At 47.4% G+C, this 23,631-nt stretch overlaps 1 protein-coding gene across 2 annotated transcripts in view; it reads right to left on the reverse strand.

Annotated features, from left to right (window-relative positions):
- Positions 1–23,290, reverse strand: part of ccdc93 (coiled-coil domain containing 93) — a 29,732-nt gene extending 6,442 nt beyond the window's left edge. The window contains exons 1-12 of one of the 2 annotated variants that reach the window (XM_034109705.2): positions 23,053–23,289; positions 22,360–22,473; positions 21,909–22,003; positions 19,462–19,573; positions 18,107–18,205; positions 17,757–17,813; positions 17,459–17,559; positions 12,853–12,889; positions 8,434–8,532; positions 3,522–3,572; positions 2,501–2,587; positions 221–337 (exon numbers count right to left, since the gene is read on the reverse strand). In XM_034109705.2, coding sequence (XP_033965596.1) covers positions 221–337; positions 2,501–2,587; positions 3,522–3,572; positions 8,434–8,532; positions 12,853–12,889; positions 17,459–17,559; positions 17,757–17,813; positions 18,107–18,205; positions 19,462–19,573; positions 21,909–22,003; positions 22,360–22,473; positions 23,053–23,178 — 1,095 coding nt within the window. In that variant the 5' untranslated portion in view covers positions 23,179–23,289. Of the gene's footprint in view, positions 1–220; positions 338–2,500; positions 2,588–3,521; positions 3,573–8,433; positions 8,533–12,852; positions 12,890–17,458; positions 17,560–17,756; positions 17,814–18,106; positions 18,206–19,461; positions 19,574–21,908; positions 22,004–22,359; positions 22,474–23,052 lie in introns of both variants that reach the window. The other variant, XM_034109706.2, reaches the window with a different exon arrangement.
- Positions 23,291–23,631: the final 341 nt, after the last annotated feature.

Genomic DNA, 23,631 nt, shown 5'->3' on the forward strand with positions numbered 1-23,631 from the left:
TCATCATCATCATCATCATCATCATCATCATCATCATCATCAGGTGTATACTTTGTGTGCTACGTGCTAAGTAAATGCTGTCTGTATATATCATAGAAGTGCTGCACGTATTGTCCACTGTACGAAAACCCTTTGCCCCATGTTCTGCCCTGTACACTGTGCCTTGAGGGTCACAGTGGGCGTGGTTGTGGTGCTGAGGTGTGAGAGCAGAGTGGAGCACCTCCTCCAGTTGTCTGGTCCGGTGCTGGATCTGTTTGTTGAGCGAGGCCACGGCCCGGCGGTGCTGCTGCAGCGGGCCGTGGTGCTGCGAGCGCTCCTCTGACGTCAGCTCCGACTGCTGCAGGGACACAGGAGAGCACAGGACAACCAGGGGGCTAACAGAGGGCAACCAGGGGGCTAACAGAGGGCAACCAGGGGGCTAACAGAGGGCAACCAGGGGGGCTAACAGAGGGCAACCAGGGGGCTAACAGAGGGCAACCAGGGGGCTAACAGAGGGCAACCAGGGGGGCTAACAGAGGGCAACCAGGGGGCTAACAGAGGGCAACCAGGGGGCTAACAGAGGGCAACCAGGGGGGCTAACAGAGGGCAACCAGGGGGCTAACAGAGGGCAACCAGGGGGGCTAACAGAGGGCAACCAGGGGGGCTAACAGAGGACAACCAGAGGGGCTAACAGAGGACAACCAGGGGGGCTAACAGAGGGCAACCAGGGGGGCTAACAGAGGGCAACCGGGGGGCTAACAGAGGGCAACCGGGGGGCTAACAGAGGGCAACCAGGGGGGCTAACAGAGGGCAACCAGGGGGGCTAACAGAGGGCAACCAGGGGGCTAACAGAGGGCAACCAGGGGGGCTAACAGAGGGGAACCAGGGGGGCTAACAGAGGGCAACCAGGGGGGCTAACAGAGGGCAACCAGGGGGGCTAACAGAGGACAACCAGGGGGGCTAACAGAGGGCAACCAGGGGGCTAACAGAGGGCAACCAGGGGGGCTAACAGAGGGCAACCAGGGGGGCTAACAGAGGGCAACCAGGGGGGCTAACAGAGGGCAACCAGGGGGGCTAACAGAGGGCAACCAGGGGGCTAACAGAGGGCAACCAGGGGGGCTAACAGAGGGGAACCAGGGGGGCTAACAGAGGGCAACCAGGGGGGCTAACAGAGGACAACCAGGGGGGCTAACAGAGGGGAACCAGGGGGGCTAACAGAGGGCAACCAGGGGGGCTAACAGAGGACAACCAGGGGGGCTAACAGAGGACAACCAGGGGTGCTAACAGAGGACAACCAGGGGGGCTAACAGAGGGCAACCAGGGGGGCTAACAGAGGGGAACCAGGGGGGCTAACAGAGGGCAACCAGGGAGGCTAACAGAGGGGAACTGAGGCACTCGCTAGTCGGCCCTCATGAGCCGCTGCAGTGAGCATGCTGGGTTTCAACATGTCTGTGCAAGTGTCTGAAACAGTAACCAACTTCACTTCACAAGTATGACAGGAAAAAAGAAAATCTCTTTGTGATTTGAAAAGCTGTTTCGTTGAGATTGATTGTTGAGGGGTCAACATCTTTCCTTCCTACGATTATAATAATACGGATTTTAAGGCACCAGAACTATTATCATTATTATGGTTTGAATAGCATTTAAAAAAGCTTTTAATACACAGCAGTGTCTTAATATGACAAAGCTAGAGTTGGCTCCAACAGGAGGAACTGCTTTCTGAGTGTTCGTAATGCGGTCTGCCACCCCCCTGAAGCTGAGGGCCGTGGAACAGACCATGGAACCCTGATGTCTCTCTCTGTGCCTGCAGCTGTCTGCCTCTTCACTAACAACAGAACGTGGACTAATCAGAACACCCGAACTCGGTTAAGAACATCCGTAAACATTCATCTGTTTGCACTTTGCTGATGATTTATCTAATATATCATATCTTTCATTTACTTGTATATACACTTCTTGCACTATTTTTATTTTATTTGTATTACTTGCACATCTCAAAACATTCTCTTGCACAATTGGATCTGTTTTATGTCCGATATATATTCATGTTGCTCTGTTGGAGGAGCCTGGGCTTCAGCTGCTCATCTCCACGCTGTAGCTGCTGGGCTGATGACAGTAAAGCCTTGAAGCAGGGGGGCTCAGGAGACGCAGGGGGGGCTCAGGAGACGCAGGGGGGGCTCAGGAGACGCAGGGGGGCTCAGGAGACGCAAGGGGGCTCAGGAGACGCAGGGGGGGCTCAGGAGACGCAGGGGGGGCTCAGGAGACGCAGGGGGGGCTCAGGAGACGCAGTGGGTGCTCAGGAGACGCAGTGGGTGCTCAGGAGACGCAGGGGGGCTCAGGAGACGCAGGGGGGGGCTCAGGAGACGCAGGGGGGCTCAGGAGACGCAGGGGGTTATACATGTCATGCTTTATTTCACGAGGTAAAGACAGAAATAGAAAGCTCTAACGTGCAGGCGGTAGCAGCTCATCATCAGAGTCGTCTTATGAGCTGCACAGCGTGGGCACAGTGGTGCTTGCTCACCTTCTCTGCGTACTCAGAGGCCATCTGCTTGATCTCCTCAGACTGCATTCCCACTATCTGACCCACCGCACTCGCCGTTAGCTTCCCCTGCACACACACAAAAGAGAACAAGTGAAAGAATTGAACAACTAATTGGACATTGTTTATTTAGCTGTTCTGGTTACAGTAAATGCGGTGATACAAAACGTTTGACTACATAAAGGTGCTGTTAAAACAACAGCCTGGCTGCTGATTCAGGATCAGAGTCCCTCCGTCGGCCCCCCAGGGGACATGTACATGATTACAGCAGAGACACAGACAGCTTTGTGTTACCCAACGCATGCGTACAAAAGTATTCTAGAAATTATAATAAAAAAAGATTGAGCTGAATTGGAATATTGTAGAAAGAGCAATGGTAGATAAAGAGAAAATACATGAAGAAAATACAAGCTTAAGGTTATTAATATAAGTGATTTGTGAAGTTTGAGGCCAGACACCCAGGAGGTTAGGTTTGAAGGGACTTCAGCTGTAGGTCCGCCTCGTGCTCTCTGGTGACTCCATCATTACTGCTCACTTGCATTAGGACTATACTTTATGGTTTTAGTTTTCTTTGTATTGTTTCTGTTCTGGTTTGATGTAAAGCGTCTTCAAGCATTAGGAAAAGCGCTTTATGTATTATTATTATTATTATTATTATTATCAGCAGCTCAGCTCAGGCAACGAGGAGGAGGAGGAGGACTGGGCCCTGCTGGGGGGCCCACAATCACCTCGTCATAGCTACACTGTGGCTCTGCACTCATGACAATAAAACCTTGAATTTGAAACTTGAAGACAATGTACATTGTTCACATATTTGTATTTCTATACTTTTTTACTTTCACTTTTATCCTTGTCTTAATTCATATCTGTACTATCCTGTGTTTCCCCCTTGTTGCTGCACCTGCATTTCCCAACGCGGATCAATGAAGGTTCATCTTAAATCCCGTTTTACAGACATGTACAGATACACAGATGAGAAGAGAAGGAGACGAAGACAGCTTACTTCTTCTTTAGCCATGGCCGCCATGCTGGTCATCAGGGTGGTGATTCGTATCTGAGAGGAAAACACAGGTGCATAACATTTGAAGTCTGGAGATTCAAGGCCATTGGTAATACAGTGTGTGCATGCCAGGAGCACTCTCAGCCAGACTGAGACCACCGAAGACCACGACACGGCGCCACAGGAGGTCTTCGGTGGTCTCAGCCAGACTGAGACCACCGAAGACCACCACACGGCGCCACAGGAGGTCTCCTCCCAGTGGCCCAAACTCTTTAACTCTTCACCCCTAAGTGACGCGCGCCGAGAACTTCCACACCAACACTATGTGCAACATATCAATATAATTACCATCATTGCAATACGCTCGCTGCTATATATAACTGTGCAATATTATATCATTATTAGTATTATTAATAATGCTATGATAACGTGCAATTACGTTACTGGCACTACGGTTTATTCTTTGCACTACTAAATACTGCTAATAATGATTGCATTGATTGTGTGACCATCTGTGTTTCTACGTTTGATGTTTGATGTCGTCTGGATGTTTAACAGCTGTGCTGCTGTGCTTATTGCATGTCGTTTCCTTCGGGATGAATAAAGTCTTATCTGATAAATGAGCGTGTTAACGGTGTTTGAAGACGGCCTCTGTACAAATCTTCAGAATATATAGAGAAATGACCCTGAAATGTGTGGTGTGTGCGAGCGCTACATACATAAAGTGTGCGTTTAAAATATAAAGACTTACTATACATATAAATAAAATAGACATACTATATAACAAATATGTGCTCTTTACACAGCGTAATGTAATCTTTATGTTACTTTTTCATTTAATTTCAAACCTTTATTTAACGAGATCGGTCAAATTGAGATCATAGATCTCTTTTTCAAGGGAGACCTGCAGTTGCTGGTCTGCTTGCTGTTCAGCAGTCTGATGGCACGGGGAAAGCTATTGCAGAATCTGCTGTTCTGCTCTTAATGCTGCGGAGCCTCTTGCCGGAGGGCAGCAGGGAGAACAGAGCATGGTGAGGACGAGTGGGGTCTTTAAAACGTTCTGGGCTTTTGTCAGGCAGCGTTTCTGAGTCTCTGATGGAGGCAGAGAAACTCCGATGATCTTCTCTGCTGTCCTGACCACTCTCTGCAGAGACTTCCAGTCTTTGGCGTTGCAGTCTCTTGACCAGATGGAGATGGTCAGCACGCTCTCTATGGTTCCTCTGTAGAACGTGGTGAGGATGGGAGGGGGGAGCTGTGCAGGAAGTGTCGGCGCTGCTGTGCCTTCTTAAATAGTGATGTAGTGTGAGTGGACCAGGTCAGACTGCTTGTGATATGCAGCCCCAGGAACTTGGTGCTGCCTGTAGTCTTCACTGCTGTGCCGTTGATGTGGAGTGGTGGGTGACGGTGCCTTTTGTTCCTGAAGTCGACAATGATCTCTTTTGTTTTATGGACATTCAGGATCAGGTTGTCGGTGTTACACCAGTCTGTCAGATGTTTCCCCTCCTCCCTGTAGGCCTGTTCCTCGTTGTCCCTGATGAGTCCCACCACTGTTGTATCGTCCGCGTACTTTATGATGTGGTTGGTACTGAACCTGGAGCAGCAGTCGTGGGTCATCAGGGTGATCAGCCAGTCACAAAGGGGCGTGTTGAGTCCCAGGGGTCCCAGTTTGTTTACCAGATGCTGGGGGGTGATTGTGTTGAACGCTGAGCTGATCCAGGAACAGCATTCGCACATGGGTGTTCTTCTCACATGGAGCGCAGAGGAGATGGCGTCCTCTGTAGAGCGGTTAGGGCGGTAAGCAAACTGGAACGGGTCAAGTGTGGGGGGAAGTATGGAGACGATATGGTTCTTTACCAGCCTCTCAAAACACTTCATCATGATGGGGGTGAGTGCTACAGGCCGGTAATCATTCAGGCAGGTCACTGAGGATTTCTTTGGCACAGGTACAATTGCTGCCGTCTTAAAACATGATGGAACAATGGCCTGGTCCAGCGAGGTGTTGAAGATGTCTGTGAGGACATGGGCCAGCTGGTCCGCACAGTCCCTGAGCACCCGTCCTGGTATACTGTCGGAGCCTGCTCCCTTCCGGGGGTTGACTTTCCTCAGGGTCCTCCGAACTTCAGCTGTGTCAAGGCGAAGTCTTTGTTCCCCCTGCTTGGGGACAGCTTTCATTGCAGTGGTGTTATTAAGTGCCTCAAAGCGACCAAAGTGATTATTGAGGTTGTTGAGAAATATAGTATCATTGTCACAGGGTGGTGGAGCAGCCTTGTATCCAGTGATGACTGAATGCCCTGCCACATGCGCCTGCTGTCCATGGGGTCATGGAAGAAACTCTGGATCTTTTGGCTATGGGCGAGCTTTGCATCTCTGATGGCATGGTCCAGGTTGGCTCTTGCTGTTCTAAGAGCTGCCACGTCACCAGGGGCCTCATTTATAACGCCGTGCGTAGGATTCACGTGGGAAGGTTGCTTACGTAGTAGAAATCCAAAAAATAGGTACAGAAATGTTCCGACATTTTCCGATTCACCAAACATTGCGTACGGGCGAGGAAAGTGCGTACGACACTTCCTACGCCGGTTTCCCTTTATAAATCACAATCGACTCGAAATGCGGTGCAGCTTTTGCGGGCTTCACGTAACGCCCATATGTGCCTATAAATAGTCAAAGAAATGCCCATTCATTCATTCTGACTGACTGCATGAAGGAGATCGCAGGAAATGACGACAGAACAGCTAAAACAGACGTCTCACACCGTGTCAGATTTTGGTTATTTTGGGGAGGTCGAGATAAATCACATTGTTTGGTGGATGCCGTTGGAACCAGAGTCGCAGCATGGAGGTCGGATCGTCACCAACATAAATAAATAAGTGGTCCGAAAAAGGTTCATGACAAAAACAATACACACAGCCTTCCTCAGGCAGTGTGTTTGTACCGGGGACAGGAGACCCCCCCTTGATGAGAGACTCTAAGAAATGATCGGGGAATCCCTCCGGAGTGGAGTCATGACGACTGGATCTGAATTATGTTTTCGTATTTGGTGGTTTGTGTCCCAGCTGTCGATCAGCTGTGCGCAGCGTCTCCACTGCAGCCTGTGCGTCTCACCCCCCCCCCCCCAGCAACTCTATATCCACCAGTTAGAGGAAATACAACTAATGTGTTGTGTTATATTACAATTGACCACATATGGTGTTCTTAGTTTCCATACCTCCTGTGTTTTACGAACGACTTATCAAGTAGGCGGCGAACGGCATAAAACACGATTAAACATGATAAAACATGATAAAACCATGCTCGTATCTACAACCTATAGAAATGCAACACGGCGTCAGTTTAGACGTAATTCTGTCCTCCTGCTGATCGCATCATTTATGAGAAAACATTTCATAACATTAACACAACATATTCGAGGTGGTTTTAAATAACATATCCGTATTTATTTATTTCTCCAAGTTATGTGTGTGTGAGCACTGAGGAGTCTCAAACAGGCGTTTGTTAAATCATTTTAAGATTGGCTTTAATCAATGTTTGAAAAGTAATTCTTCATATCTGATAAATGAGAGGTAACATTTTATTTCACTTTATTTCCACACATTTCTCTCCATTCTTCCTTCTGCCAACGGTGTCGCAGTTTCTCGTCTCTCCCGTTTTTGTGCTTAGTGCGTACGCATGGGTTAGAGTTTGCGTGGAGGACCGCACGTTTTCCCGTCAAGTTAGTATTTTATAAATCGCAAACAGTGCGTAGAAACTGGCGTACGCCATCTTTTGAGCGTATATCCCTTTATAAATGAGGCCCCAGATCTGTAAGCCAAGGTTCGTGCTTTCAGCAGAGCACGAACCTCCATATTCATCCAGGGTTTCTCATTGGCACGTGTGTTGATGTTCTTAATACCACTACATTTGTATTTTAAACCTTTTATTTCTTATTTCCCCTTTTTTCAATACAACAAAGATGAAACTGAGGTCATCGTTTTTGGAGCCAAGGAGGAACTAATAAAAGTCAGCGCTGAGATCAGTCCGCAATGTTGGTGTCTTTACAGATCTCACTAAAGAATAGGCCCGTCCACACGGCGGCGTGCGCTTCAACGTTTCCTCACATTCACTTTGAATGGGGTGACGTCACGCTTTGCCGAACTGCATTGTGGTTCCGTTGCTCGCTTCAAAAGTAGAGAAAAGTTCAACTTTTCAAGCTTCGACGGAAGCGTCAGCCAATCAAATCATATGCCAGTACAAGCTCTGGCCAATCAAACCACGTGTTTGTGTGTCCGAGGCGGGAGATTCATGAGATTGGTTGTTGGTCGAGCTTCAGACACGCCCGCCGGCACGCTGCCATCAGGATGGATCAGTCCAGCTCTGAGGTCTTTACACTGTTTCCTGTGTAATACTGCTGCTGGTTCATAAAGCATTGAATGGTTCAGGACAGAAATAGGTTTCTGATCTCCTGCTTCATTAAGAACCATCCAGAACTCTCAGGTCTTCTGGTCTGCTTTCTGCCAGAGTCAGAACTAAACATGGAGAAGCAGCGTTCAGTTATTATGCTCCACATATCTGGAGCAAAGTCCCAGAAACCTGCAGGTCCGCTGCAACTCGGACTACTTTCCATCCAGGCTGAAGACTGGAGATGTTATACCTGTGCTATTCTATATTAGCTTGTTTTATGTTCATCTTATTCTATTTTTAATGACTGTTTTGAACGTTTTTGGATGTCATTTTATATTGTGATTCCCCTGCACTATATTTAAAGCTCTTAATGTTTTTGTTTTTTTTGTAAAGCACTTTGAATTACTTTGTGTTGAAAAATGCTTTATAACTAAACTTGCCTTTACTTCCCCCTAGGGTTGTTGCTGCTACCCGACTGGATTGCTTTAGGTGTGACTTGCCTTTCATGCGTATGGCACTCCCTGTATAAAGTGCTCACCTCCTCTGCTGCCTGCAGGTCCTCTTCCTCGGACACCTCTGCCATCCCGGAGGGGGTTGCCTGAGAGCCAGGGGCCAGCGGGGCCTTCCTGTCACCCACCTAGAGAAGGGAGACAGGACGCTGAGTAGAGACGAAGCAGGACCTGCTGGTGTCCACATCCAGAATGACTTGCAGTACTTCTACTCTTTGCTGTGTTGAAGACTACTGCCCTGATTCAGTACTGCACTCCGTTAACATCGTCACAGCGAGGATGGCAAAATCAACCGTTCAGAAACTGTACAAATGTATGGAGCCTGCATTCTTTTTTCATTACCCACAAAGTGCACAATGGGTGAGAGTTTAGGCTTATGTAGAGATGAGCTACCGAGGGCTGCTCAGCTCACTCCTCTAAAGGAACACCTCCAGATGTTGCACTTGTAAAGCCTGTAGTCTTCCTCTCCATGACTTGAGGAGATTGATCAGACTTTACACAGCGCCCTGTAGACAAACGTTATACTCCCCAATACATGCGTTGCAGTCAAATTCTCAATTTTGCTTAAGAAGGTTTCTAAAGGAGTGAAATGACCCGGGAGAAGTGGCAGCCATGATAAGCTCTGTTATTTCCTTCTGTGTGACGGCCAAGCCACACACGGTTTAGTATTCGACATACTTATTAGTGCCAATGCTGTGCAACAATAGGTGGAGTATTTTTCCAACTATTGCTCGGCTGGCCACAATTGTCACTCTTCATACATCATTAGGTGATCATAATGTAGGGACATGTGTCACGGCCGCACCGATATGCTCATTCAATCAAACGGACTGCCACGTAGCAAACACGAGTCATCACGTGCTCATCTGGTATCCTAAATACTCTGGCTAGGATACTTAGCTGATTGGAGTTACAGTTTTTTACTTCGAAGCAATAATGCAGCACAATATTGTCAACACATTCTCTGACAGGCTGCCTCTCATTCACTGGCAGGGCGTTGCCATGGGAACGCTTTGATCTTTGAACACACCGGTCAGTCGTTAACTAAATCCAGTGGTAATCTAAAGAGGTTCAGAAACGATGCAGGAATGTGGTACAAGAATCAGAAATGTAATATATAAACAGTTGAAATAGTCAGCTCAAAGTGGGCTCAAAGGAATGGATATTCTTTGTTGTACCTTAACAATACAACTAATGCTATTAATACTTACTCAGCGGGGGCAATGTTAGCAGTTTCAGTTTAATATAGGATACACTGGACCATCCAAAGGAAAAGAAGATAATGCTGTCCCACAATTATTTGTGGCCCCGACTTCTGACTTTTTTAAATGATGAAATAAAGTCAACATCCCAGTGTTTACCGAGTAGAATGGTGGCTCTTTGATTAAGGTTTAAGTGGTGCTAAGCAACAGATGATGTGTTGGCCCAACACATTTTCACACAATAATACTTATTCATGTCGATAACTACGTATTGAGAGGAGGGTGAATGCAAGCAATCATTTCCTTTTTTATTCTAATTCAACCATTGTCTAATTCAACTACTGTTAATAAAGAAATATACAGGTCACTGTTGTACACATAAATAAAGCACACATAAAACAAAACACATTACAGCAGTCCGCTGTACAGAAAGCTGTGCACTGAGGTTAAGACGATGTGACCCTAACCCAATGAACAGGCGCTGGTGGGTCACATTGGTGGAGTTCCCCTTTGACATAAGCAATGTGTCAGCCTGGTCAGTGAGGGCTGAGGAGGAGCAGCATATTGCTGTAGAAGCCTGGTCAGTGAGGGCTGAGGAGGAGGAGGAGCATCTTACTCTAGAAGCCTGGTCAGTGAGGGCTGAGGAGGAGGAGGAGCATCTTACTCTAGAAGCCTGGTCAGTGAGGGCTGAGGAGGAGGAGCATCTTACTCTAGAAGCCTGGTCAGTGAGGGCTGAGGAGGAGGAGCAGCATCTTGCTGTAGAAGCCTGGTCAGTGAGGGCTGAGGAGGAGCAGCATCTTACTGTAGAAGCCTGGTCAGTGAGGGCTGAGGAGGAGCAGCATCTTACTGTAGAAGCCTGGTCAGTGAGGGCTGAGGAGGAGGAGCATCTTACTGTAGAAGCCTGGTCAGTGAGGGCTGAGGAGGAGGAGCTTCTTACTGTAGAAGCCTGGTCAGTGAGGGCTGAGGAGGAGCAGCATCTTACTGTAGAAGCCTGGTCAGTGAGGGCTGAGGAGGAGGAGCTTCTTACTGTAGAAGCCTGGTCAGTGAGGGCTGAGGAGGAGCAGCATCTTGCTGTAGAAGCCTGGTCAGTGAGGGCTGAGGAGGAGGAGCAGCATCTTGCTGTAGAAGCCTGGTCAGTGAGGGCTGAGGAGGAGGAGGAGCATCTTACTGTAGAAGCCTGGTCAGTGAGGGCTGAGGAGGAGGAGGAGCATCTTACTGTAGAAGCCTGGTCAGTGAGGGCTGAGGAGGAGGAGGAGCATCTTACTGTAGAAGCCTGGTCAGTGAGGGCTGAGGAGGAGGAGCATCTTGCTGTAGAAGCCTGGTCAGTGAGGGCTGAGGAGGAGGAGCAGCATCTTGCTGTAGAAGCCTGGTCAGTGAGGGCTGAGGAGGAGGAGCATCTTGCTGTAGAAGCCTGGTCAGTGAGGGCTGAGGAGGAGGAGCATCTTACTCTAGAAGCCTGGTCAGTGAGGGCTGAGGAGGAGGAGCATCTTGCTGTAGAAGCCTGGTCAGTGAGGGCTGAGGAGGAGGAGGAGGAGGAGGAGGAGCTTCTTGCTGTAGAAGCCTGGTCAGTGAGGGCTGAGGAGGAGGAGCATCTTACTGTAGAAGCCTGGTCAGTGAGGGCTGAGGAGGAGGAGCATCTTACTGTAGAAGCCTGGTCAGTGAGGGCTGAGGAGGAGGAGCAGCATCTTACTGTAGAAGCCTGGTCAGTGAGGGCTGAGGAGGAGGAGCATCTTACTGTAGAAGCCTGGTCAGTGAGGGCTGAGGAGGAGGAGCAGCATCTTGCTGTAGAAGCCTGGTCAGTGAGGGCTGAGGAGGAGGAGGAGCATCTTACTGTAGAAGCCTGGTCAGTGAGGGCTGAGGAGGAGGAGGAGCTTCTTACTGTAGAAGCCTGGTCAGTGAGGGCTGAGGAGGAGGAGCATCTTACTCTAGAAGCCTGGTCAGTGAGGGCTGAGGAGGAGGAGCATCTTGCTGTAGAAGCCTGGTCAGTGAGGGCTGAGGAGGAGGAGCATCTTACTGTAGAAGCCTGGTCAGTGAGGGCTGAGGAGGAGCAGCATCTTACTGTAGAAGCCTGGTCAGTGAGGGCTGAGGAGGAGGAGGAGCATCTTGCTGTAGAAGCCTGGTCAGTGAGGGCTGAGGAGGAGGAGCAGCATCTTACTGTAGAAGCCTGGTCAGTGAGGGCTGAGGAGGAGGAGCATCTTACTGTAGAAGCCTGGTCAGTGAGGGCTGAGGAGGAGCAGCATCTTGCTGTAGAAGCCTGGTCAGTGAGGGCTGAGGAGGAGGAGGATCTTACTCTAGAAGCCTGGTCAGTGAGGGCTGAGGAGGAGGAGCATCTTGCTGTAGAAGCCTGGTCAGTGAGGGCTGAGGAGGAGGAGCAGCATCTTGCTGTAGAAGCCTGGTCAGTGAGGGCTGAGGAGGAGGAGGAGCATCTTACTGTAGAAGCCTGGTCAGTGAGGGCTGAGGAGGAGGAGCATCTTGCTGTAGAAGCCTCTTCAGTGAGGGCTGAGGAGGAGGAGGAGCATCTTACTGTAGAAGCCTGGTCAGTGAGGGCTGAGGAGGAGGAGCATCTTACTCTAGAAGCCTGGTCAGTGAGGGCTGAGGAGGAGCAGCATCTTACTCTAGAAGCCTGGTCAGTGAGGGCTGAGGAGGAGCAGCATCTTACTCTAGAAGCCTGGTCAGTGAGGGCTGAGGAGGAGGAGCATCTTGCTGTAGAAGCCTGGTCAGTGAGGGCTGAGGAGGAAGAGCAGCATCTTACTGTAGAAGCCTGGTCAGTGAGGGCTGAGGAGGAGGAGGAGCATCTTACTGTAGAAGCCTGGTCAGTGAGGGCTGAGGAGGAGGAGCAGCATCTTACTGTAGAAGCCTGGTCAGTGAGGGCTGAGGAGGAGGAGGAGCATCTTGCTGTAGAAGCCTGGTCAGTGAGGGCTGAGGAGGAGCAGCTTCTTACTCTAGAAGCCTGGTCAGTGAGGGCTGAGGAGGAGGAGGAGCATCTTACTGTAGAAGCCTGGTCAGTGAGGGCTGAGGAGGAGCAGCTTCTTACTGTAGAAGCCTGGTCAGTGAGGGCTGAGGAGGAGCAGCTTCTTACTGTAGAAGCCTGGTCAGTGAGGGCTGAGGAGGAGGAGCATCTTACTGTAGAAGCCTGGTCAGTGAGGGCTGAGGAGGAGGAGCAGCTTCTTACTCTAGAAGCCTGGTCAGTGATAAAAGGACATGAAATGCTCTCAGTTCCTTTTATAAAAGAGAAGAACAACCTACCATGTCTTGTTTGGACTGCTTGCTGAATCCATACCGCCTAGAGAGAGAGAGAGAGAGAGAGAGAGAGAGAGAGAGAGAGAGAGAGAGAGAGAGAGAGAGAGAGAGAGAGAGAGAAATGAAGGCACACATAACCAAGGTGGACAAATACAGTAAGTATCCACACGGTGCTGGCAGGAGAAGCTTGCAGCAAAGATTCACACGTCACACAGTGCTCACAGGAGGAAACGTGACTTTCTAGTAGAATGGATGAAAAACAATGTGTCAGACAGATATGAAACTAAACACGGGATGTGTGGATTGAAGAGTATAACGGCACATGAAAGGGGTTCGGGTAAACGCTTAAAAAGGCTGAGAGAGAATGTATGCTTATGAGCAAAAAAAAGATGTTGTTACATGATGAGGAACTGTTTTTCAGCAACAGCTGAGCGCAAACGTTTCAGTTCCCAAGAACCATGAGCTGTGTTAAAGAGAAATAGTGATAGAAAGCAGACTGAGGAGGGTTAGGACGTGGCAGCGGAATACACAACAAGCGTATCCAATATGATACATACAGTCAAGGTATAATAAAACAAAGTTCATTGAAGCCAGAGGGTAGAAAGCATGACCTATACAAAATGGCGCTCCCTTAAAGAGCCTGTGACAGCCTCCCAACAGCTGCTGTGCAATGAAATATTGGTCTACTAGTCATCTCCAACCGTCAGTTTAAAAAAGAAAAAGCGATACCATTCCGATAAATATCAATAATTTCGAACATGCGGGGAAATTCCTTCGACTCATTTTGAAGTTTTGGGGGAAGCCGGAAGTGACGTCAATGCGGGAACGCTTCGAGAGCCAAACACGGACAAAGTGTGTTGTCATGCGTAGAGATGGTGAATTACTGAGATTAGGCACGTTAATAACGTTTTAATGAAGTTGACTACAGTATATTCATATTTGTCAGTGCTTTCATGTCAATTCGGCGACATAAACATAGATGATCGTGGTGAAGATGATGATTACATTAGGATTAAAAATCGGTAGTGAGAGCTGCTGAATTTCCTCCCGTAGGATGTGATATAAAAACAAATCGATTATTTTTGTGGTTGTAAACTCAAGTGGATGAAACTACATTTATTAGTGCTTTCATGTCAATGCGGCGAACATATGATACATTAAATGATGAGTGAGGATGATGATTAAAAATCGTTTGTTTGAGCCGGTCTGCATTTCCTGATGAGAAAACAAACCGATGCTTTTTGTAGTTGTAGTACACCAACGTGGATTAAACGTGTGGTTTTTTTACCACAATGTTGGGGAAATTAATGGATAAAATGCACGGATTATTATTATTATTCCCACTCCGATCGGGACACTAGGTCCACCGTTTCCCCGCAGCGAGGCTCTCCCCGTTGACAGTTTACGTGGGCTGGGTGCAGTGGCGGACTGGCCATCGGGACGAATCCCGATGGGCCGGTACCGAAGTGGGCCGGTCGGATAAGTAACTAGCACATCCCCCATAGGCGGCGCGTGAGGCTCAGGTTTGAGAAGGCTAAATAACTTCTTTTACCTGACGCTGCCCGCCTCCGGCGTCTATAGAAAAGAGATCAACTCAGTGTGCGGAGTTTAAATCTCTCAAGTCATATTACAGGATAAAGGAAATACAGTTTAAACTGCCGTATGCAGAGAAGACGCCGACGTGTCGCACTTATCATTCATATTACATCATCGATCAGATCATCGATCAGATAATATCATAATATATCATATATTTCCTTATCTGAGTCAGCTTCTCCAGCCTCATCTGGCCATGCAACACTCACAGTGTCACAGACTGGATGCAGAAGTATTATTTAACACATTATGTTGACGAAACACTCGAGTCAAATGTAATTAAAGTCAGATCCACTCGTGTCTTAGACGTGAACGCGCTCTCAGCTGGAGAGAGAAACCCTGGCTTGATTTACCGAGTTGATAACCAGCGTCGTAGGACCGCTTAGCGAGATCTCGTTTGTTAGTTTGTTGTTGTTAGTTTGTTTGTTACTCAAACATATCCAGGGTCTGTTGAACTGGCTTCGTAGTACAGGGCACAGGTGGCGAGCAGCGCTGAGGTCAAAGACACAGACATTATACATTATATTTGTATTTTACCAGGATGCAGTGACACAAATATTTACATATTTACATTTACTATCTACAGCACCCGTCGCCCCTGACATCCCCCACTCCCCCCGTTGACAATTTACTAGCGGTACCGAAGTGGGCCGGTCGAGAGTCCCGGATGATTTTTAGTCACAGTCCACCACTGGCTACATGACCGTATTATCGCCCATATTGACGCACCTCATTCCTAAACTTCTAACAGATGCAACATAAACCGATCCCTCAGCCTCATATGAGCTCTCAGACACGTTCAACATTAACCTGTCATCGCTGTCTGAGCTTGCTGCTGTGTGCGCCGTCGTGCGTTTACATGCAGATGCTGGGATCCTGAACGGTGCAGCTGGAGCGCTGTCATTTGGCGGGACTTGAAGGATCCCCGAGAAGATCCAGAAAATGGTCAACATTGAAGGATTAATGGTTATCAAAGTACAAATATCCAAAATCAGTTCAGTAACGATTTTCAAGGGGACAATATGTACTCAAATTGATGGGTTTGGATGATGGGGGAAACTCGTGTCACAGGCTCTTTAAGTTATTTAAATACGTTGTTGTTGGTCCCTTGCATCTTATTGCAATTCGTTACAAAATGTATGATAAACAGTTTAAAAGTGTCAAGGTGAGAACTTAAACTCATGGGGCTGAAATAATACCAGAACATGGAAAGAGAGAGGAGGAAATGTCCAAGTACACATACAGATCTCAAGATAACCAAGATAAACAAGATAACCCTTTTTTTAAATAAAGTCCGTGAAAGGCAGATTTATTTTAGAAATGCTCCGTAGTAGTTAGGGATGCACCGAGGCATCGGCCCAATGCCCTATTTACTGCATTCGGTAGATACGGTGACATGGCAGAACACCCCCACGATCGCACTCACATTACCGCATGTTACTGTCGCACATTGAAGTTGAAAGAGAACAGGATACAGCTTCGGAGGCATGACTCCATTCATTCCTGTGAGAGTTGCTCAGTGAACCATGAAGCCAGAGTGGTCTGGCTTGAGAGCAAAAGTAGCGTATCTGGGACGTGAGCAGGCCCTCCACTGTCGAGCCCAGGGGTCAGGTCTCTCGAGCCGCATGCTTTAAGCCCTCTGCTCTGGCTCCCTTGAGCGTAGACATAAATAAGAAGGAAATAAAATAAAAGTATTTGTAGGACTATTTATATTTTGTTGCACGGTTGAAAATGTTTCTTATCTTGTATTTTGAGGTGATACTGTGACACATAAAACATTTATTAGGTCAACTAAGATATGCGTCACATCCTGCTACGGTCCCGCACCAGCGCCTGTTCCTGCAGGCGAATAACCTGACCCCGGCTCCATGAGCCCACTATGGATACGTCAAAGAAAAGAAAAGTACCGGAGGAACACAGAGGGTTTAATTCTGCGTGGACAGAGTTATCTGCTTTCACAGCAAGCGATGCTGGCTGACCGGTGTGTCTGATATGTGGAGAGAAGTCATCAAGGTGCTGCAGCTTTACGTATCGAGGAACAACACGAGAGGAAGACTGCTGACGATCTTCAGTCATCATTCAATCAGCTAACTCTTGAGGGTGCAGCTATGTGTTTGATTTATTTCAAAGTGGGCCCATTTTAAATTATACACATTTTCTTCAAATGTGATTGATTTATTTTAAAGTAGGCCTGTGTATTTTTGTATTCTCCTTATAAGAGTTCTTTGTTTATTTTTAGAGGTAAACAGTTTTATATAATGTAATAAATAATAAATGCAAACAAACTGTAGTTTTGTCTATGATGTAACAATATATACAACTTTATAAGCTATCAAACTATCAAATATGTTTTGCGGTTCCAGACAAAACAATTGGTGTAAAAAAGGGGGCAAAATGGCTCTTTTGGTCAAACGGTCGCAGACCCCTGGTCTAGCCCTAATGGTGACAAGGGCTCGACAAGTGTTTGTACTGGGTTGTTTATTTAGTTTCCAGAAACGATACGTTGATCTGCACACGTCACTTTGCAATGGGACAGATTCTTTTTGACCCAATGACGTCACCGACTTACACACAAGTTAGTAGTACCACCGTTTGGCTTCTACAATAATCTGCTTCAATGTCCGGCGCACTTCCTGGGGGCTTTGTCTTTAAAAATGTGCAACGTCACTGCCTGGCAAAAACAATAACCATGCCCAAAAGCTTCCAGCATGTCAGACAACAAAAAAGATTCAAAGTAACGATTTTCTCTACTGTAACATAGGATAATAAAAGATCTGTGTGTTCAGGCCACAAACAGAGTGGATGAGAAGTGTGAACGACCCGGGCCTTCAATACTGTGCATCTGCGTCACAGCTAAATGATGAGGCTAATGAGGTTAACAGTTTTTGTTTATCGTGAATGTATTCAGTGTTTCCCCTAATATTGTCTTGGAGGGGCGCTGCACCCCGCCAACGGAGCCCCGCGCCCAAGAGGAGGAGCTTAGAAAAGCAAAGCAAAAACAACACACACATCTTACCTTCCGTATTCCAGCAGAGTGGAGTGGACTCTGGACTCCTCCTCCTGCAGCTCCCCTGCATCCCCCTGCCGCCTGTACTTCCTCTGAGGTTTGTACACTTCCTGGAAACACCAGCATTTAGATTTGATATAACCCAAACACATCAGTGGGAAAACGTTTCAGAACACGCCTGTTCATACTGTTTTTAAGCACACAGAATAACTTTATTATTCCGATGAACCACATGTGCTTTTTGTCTTTGCAGTTGAAGTAGTTACAGAACCAATGTAATGTATGCTATGCTGGTGAAGCCACTTACCAATACTTTCAGAACTGCACTCACAGCCTTGTCTTTCCTCTGAAGGAACTCCTCATCCTGCAACACAGAGTTACACAGCACACCTTATGATTAGGAGGACCATTTATGTAATACAGCAACACAACACTATGTTTACATGTCCTACCAAGCGGGAACATTACTACCACACACCTGCACAATTCTGTTCATTCAAAGTCAGGGTTAACACTCTGGGCCAAATGTCATTGTGACAGTGACATTTAGCATTATCTAGCAATGTTCCAGTATTCTGACAAGTGATCACATGGTGATGTTTTCCATTCTCTCCCGCTCTCGCTCTGCAGTAAGTCTGGCTCAGTGAGTGACGCTACCTCTGGCAGGCTGTGGCTCTTCTGGAACTGACAGATGGAGTACGCTCTCACAGAGTCGCCCATCTCTTCCCGCGTCTCAATGGCTCGCTTCACCAACCACTGGCAGGAGACAACACACAGCTGGTCACACACTGTACACTTCGGATCTCCCCGACACTGAACCATAATAATAATAATAAATTTTATTTTTAGGCGCCTTTCATGACACCCAAGGACACCGTACAATTTAAAAAATAAAATAAAAAAAATAACTAAATAAAAAATAAATAAAATAAAAGCTAATCGGCAACAGAACAAAATAAAAACACAAACAGGAAATCATGGAGGAGACAGTCAAGTGGACACAAATGAAACATATAATGGGGGGCACTACAGTGAGTAAGCAGATTTGAACAGGTGGGTTTTTAATTGGGATTTGAATAAGGTGATTGTGTCTGACTGTCGGATGTGCGGGGGGAGGGAGTTCCAGAGTCTAGGAGCAGTGCAGCTAAAAGCCCGAGCACCCATGGTGACGAGGCGTGGGGTGGGGACGGTCAGCAGACCAGCAGAGGAGGAGCGGAGGGAGCGAGAGGGGGTGTACTCCTGAAGAAGGTCAGCCAGATAGGGGGGGGCCAGGTTATGTAGGGCTTTGTAAGTGAGCAGTAGGTTTTTGAAGTTGATACGGGATTGAACAGGGAGCCAGTGGAGTTGGATGAGGATGAGGATGGGGGTGATGTGTTCGGAGGCCTTGGTGCCGGTGATGATCCGGGCTGCGGAGTTCTGTATGATTTGTAGTTTATTGATGAGCTTGGTGGGTATGCCTGAGAGGATGGCGTTACAGTAGTCGATGCGGGACGTGACAAATGCATTGACCAGGACTTCAGTGTTCGATTGAGAAAGGGATGGGCGGAGTCTGGAGATGTTGCGTATGTGGAAGAAGGCAGTCCGGGTGATGTTATTTATGTGAGGTGAAAATGAGAGGGAGCTGTCCAGGATGACACCAAGGCTCTTAACTTGGCCAGAGAAGGGGATGGAGTGGCCATCAATGATGAGGTTGGAGGCAGGGGAGGATGAGGTTTTGGAGAGGGTGGTTTCAACCATTGATTCTCTGACATTACAGCATGTGCATGCAACATATTTCACAAGTTAGGATATTCCCTTAAGATCCAAATCATAAGCCATACCTTAACAGCGGATATAAATGAGTTTAAATTGGGCAGGCAAACTGATAGGACACCTATGTCTAATGGAGGAATACACAGTTTGAAGACAAATGCTATCATAGTTACGATTTGAAATGCTCGTAACAAATGTCAATTTAATGCTTAACATCACCCTATAAGATCTGTATCTCAGTTGAGGATGGATTCTCTCACCTGTATGACTGGAAAGATGTGGATAAAATCCAGTCCTTGGATTTGATGTGGCTCCAGGCAATGAGGACACTTCATCTTTGGTAGCACCGACACAATTTTCTCCGTCAGGGATCTGCCAAGAGGAAGAAGCACTTGTCAGTGGCTCTTTGCATCGCCTGATTCTGATCTGAGTGTGTGTTCATTGCTAATAATCATAGGACATTCTTTTAAAAGCTTACAAATGAGTTATTTCTATAGTGCGGCTAACATGTAATAATGATGACCAGGATGGCAACAGATCTGCACACACTGACTGCGACCACTGGGACATGTTATATGCTGGTCACTGTCTCTGTTAGACTGGACAACATCACATCTCCATGGTGTCAGCTTGTGTGGTGATGCATGTCTAGTGAATCTGCACTATCATTGAAATGGAAAACAAATGCAAGCAGAAATAAATCATCAATGTATGTCATTTATCTGCACAGCTCTTAAGTGAACTATTTAACTCTATTCTATTTTTATTAAGATGTTGTTTAAATTGCAAGGAGCCCAGAATATTCAGCGTGAAATTGGTTGGTTGTATGCATAGTCGGATTGTAAGAATGGAGTTCTACTCTCCAGCCACATTGTTTCAGTTGGACCAGCCACATTGTTTCAGTTGGACCAGCCACATTGTTTCAGTTGGACCAGCCACATGGTTTCAGTTGGACCAGCCACATTGTTTCAGTTGGACCGGCCACATGGTTTCAGTTGGACCGGCCACATTGTTTCAGTTGGACCAGCCACATGGTTTCAGTTGGACCGGCCACATGGTTTCAGTTGGACCGGCCACATTGTTTCAGTTGGACCGGCCACATTGTTTCAGTTGGACCGGCCACATTGTTTCAGTTGGACCGGCCACATTGTTTCAGTTGGACCGGCCACATTGTTTCAGTTGGACCAGCCACATGGTTTCAGTTGGACCAGCCACATTGTTTCAGTTGGACCGGCCACATGGTTTCAGTTGGACCAGCCACATGGTTTCAGTTGGACCAGCCACATTGTTTCAGTTGGACCGGCCACATTGTTTCAGTTGGACCGGCCACATTGTTTCAGTTGGACCGGCCACATTGTTTCAGTTGGACCGGCCACATGGTTTCAGTTGGACCGGCCACATTGTTTCAGTTGGACCGGCCACATGTTTCAGTTGGACCGGCCACATGTTTCAGTTGGACCGGCCACATTGTTTCAGTTGGACCGGCCATATGGTTTCAGTTGGACCGGCCACATGGTTTCAGTTGGACAGCCACATGGTTTCAGTTGGACCAGCCACATGGTTTCAGTTGGACAGCCACATTGTTTCAGTTGGACCAGCCACATTGATTCAGTTGGACCAGCCACATGGATTCAGTTGGACCAGCCACATGGTTTCAGTTGGACCAGCCACATGGTTTCAGTTGGACAGCCACATTGTTTCAGTTGGACCGGCAACATGGTTTCAGTTGGACAGCCACATTGTTTCAGTTGGACCAGCCACATTGTTTCAGTTGGACCGGCCACATTGTTTCAGTTGGACCAGCCACATTGTTTCAGTTGGACCAGCCACATGGTTTCAGTTGGACCAGCCACATTGTTTCAGTTGGACCAGCCACATGGTTTCAGTTGGACCAGCCACATGGTTTCAGTTGGACAGCCACATTGTTTCAGTTGGACCAGCCACATTGATTCAGTTGGACCAGCCACATGGATTCAGTTGGACCAGCCACATGGTTTCAGTTGGACCAGCCACATGGTTTCAGTTGGACAGCCACATTGTTTCAGTTGGACCGGCAACATGGTTTCAGTTGGACAGCCACATTGTTTCAGTTGGACCAGCCACATTGTTTCAGTTGGACCGGCAACATGGTTTCAGTTGGACAGCCACATTGTTTCAGTTGGACCAGCCACATGGTTTCAGTTGGACCGGCCACATTGTTTCAGTTGGACCAGCCACATGGTTTCAGTTGGACCGGCCACATTGTTTCAGTTGGACCGGCCACATTGTTTCAGTTGGACCAGCCACATTGTTTCAGTTGGACCAGCCACATGGTTTCAGTTGGACCAGCCACATTGTTTCAGTTGGACCAGCCACATGGTTTCAGTTGGACCAGCCACATTGTTTCAGTTGGACCGGCCACATGGTTTCAGTTGGACAGCCACATGGTTTCAGTTGGACCAGCCACATTGTTTCAGTTGGACCAGCCACATGGTTTCAGTTGGACCAGCCACATTGTTTCAGTTGGACCGGCCACATTGTTTCAGTTGGACCAGCCACATTGTTTCAGTTCGACCAGCCACATTGTTTCAGTTGGACCAGCCACATTGTTTCAGCTGGACCAGCCACATTGTTTCAGTTGGACAGCCGACCACTTCTCTCCAGCAGTCAACGTTCACTGAGGACCGTTTATTCACACAGTGTATTCACCAGCTCAAACCCCACTTACATTTTCTGGCCAATTGTTGAGTTTTCTTGGAAAAGAAGATCCACATCAATGTCAAAGTTACAAGTGGTGATGCACCAGGTCATACCACCTACCACCTGAAGAGGGGACAGGAGGACAGGTTGAGTGGGAGCTTTACTGTTGGAATCAATCAATGGCAGCCCTGTCTACTGAGTAAACTCAAAGATTAATAGATACTTCAGTTCACAATTTATAATAATAATAATAATACATTTCATTTAGCCCTTTTCCGAATACCCAAAGCGCTTTACATTACACATGACATATCAGACAGTGAACACTGTGTTGACAATCCCCACAGGAGCACATTGGGGTGAATAGTCTTGCCAAGGACACAACGGCTTGTCGGAGCGGCGTTTGTATCATCTGGAAAGGCAAAAGTGAGTGTTAATGTCGCCATCATCACGTGACAGGGAGAGAGCAGTCCTGGTACCTTATCGAAAGGGGACAAGCCTTTAATCCGTGCCCGGAAGTATCCAGCTGCCAGCAGGAGCTCCAGGATCTCCGCCAGCTTGATGCTCTGCTCCTCATCCTCTCGGGTTTCCACCTGGGGCCACACACACACACACACACACACACACACACACACACACACACACACACACACACACACACACACACACACACACACACACACACACACACACACACACACACACACACACACACACACACACACACACACACACACACACACACACACACACACACACACACACACACACACACACACACACACACACACACACACACACACACACTTTACCTCTGTAAGAAACAAACTCCATGTGGGCTGCTGGAGTGCTCTGGAGCAACACTGCACACAGCTGCAGAGGGTCTGTTCTTCCACTCAGCTGACGTCAACGTTAACGTCCATGGAAAGAGCCAAATGTCTGCCAACTTAAAGAGGCCATTCCTTTACTTGGCTCTCTTAATTATGAAATAAAGCAAAGGTTTCCTATTGACACCGCTAAAATTGTAAACGAGCATTCAAACTCCATCCAGCTGTTAAAGCTAACTCAAGTTAGCTCACAAGCAAGCCTCCGAGTTTCCCCGCTATTAGGTTGGAGTAAGGGTTGCAGTGAAAGCACCGTAGGTGTTAAAGGTTGATGTAAACGCTGCTCACCTGAATCAGGTTTCCTTCTTGGTCATATTGGGCACCTATTTTAGAGCCAGTTCTGACTCTGTGGAAAACCGACGAAGCCGCCGCCATGATGAACTGACGTGTGGACAGGTCACATGACCGGAACATGTGACATGTCAAATGTTGATTGTTGAATGCAACTAAACACAAGAAATAACAACGAACACTAACTAGCTATTTATTTGAAGCCGCAGGCGGGCTGTGTTTCGAACACGCGACAATGTCACGAGGAGCGCAGACCATGTAATGGTGTGTAAAAAGAACGGCACAGACACCACAACGTGCACGCGCATTTTCAGCCAGCAGAGGGAGCTACAGAGAAAAGATCTAGAAATTAAGTCATTTGGAAATAACGTTTGAGGCCTTCGTACATGGATGTATAATAAGAACATTCGTACCACATTTTTACACGGGTTTTAATTTTGCAACAACCAATCCTCTCAGATTGCTCCTTGCCAACCTGGTTCACTTACACTCAGAGGATATCTGCTAACACTGATACACAGATCGAGACATCAACTGTTATAATCATATTCAAATAATCATAATAATAATAATAAT

Source organism: Pseudochaenichthys georgianus, chromosome 21, assembly GCF_902827115.2.
Source record: "Pseudochaenichthys georgianus chromosome 21, fPseGeo1.2, whole genome shotgun sequence".
NCBI lineage: Eukaryota > Metazoa > Chordata > Actinopteri > Perciformes > Channichthyidae > Pseudochaenichthys > Pseudochaenichthys georgianus.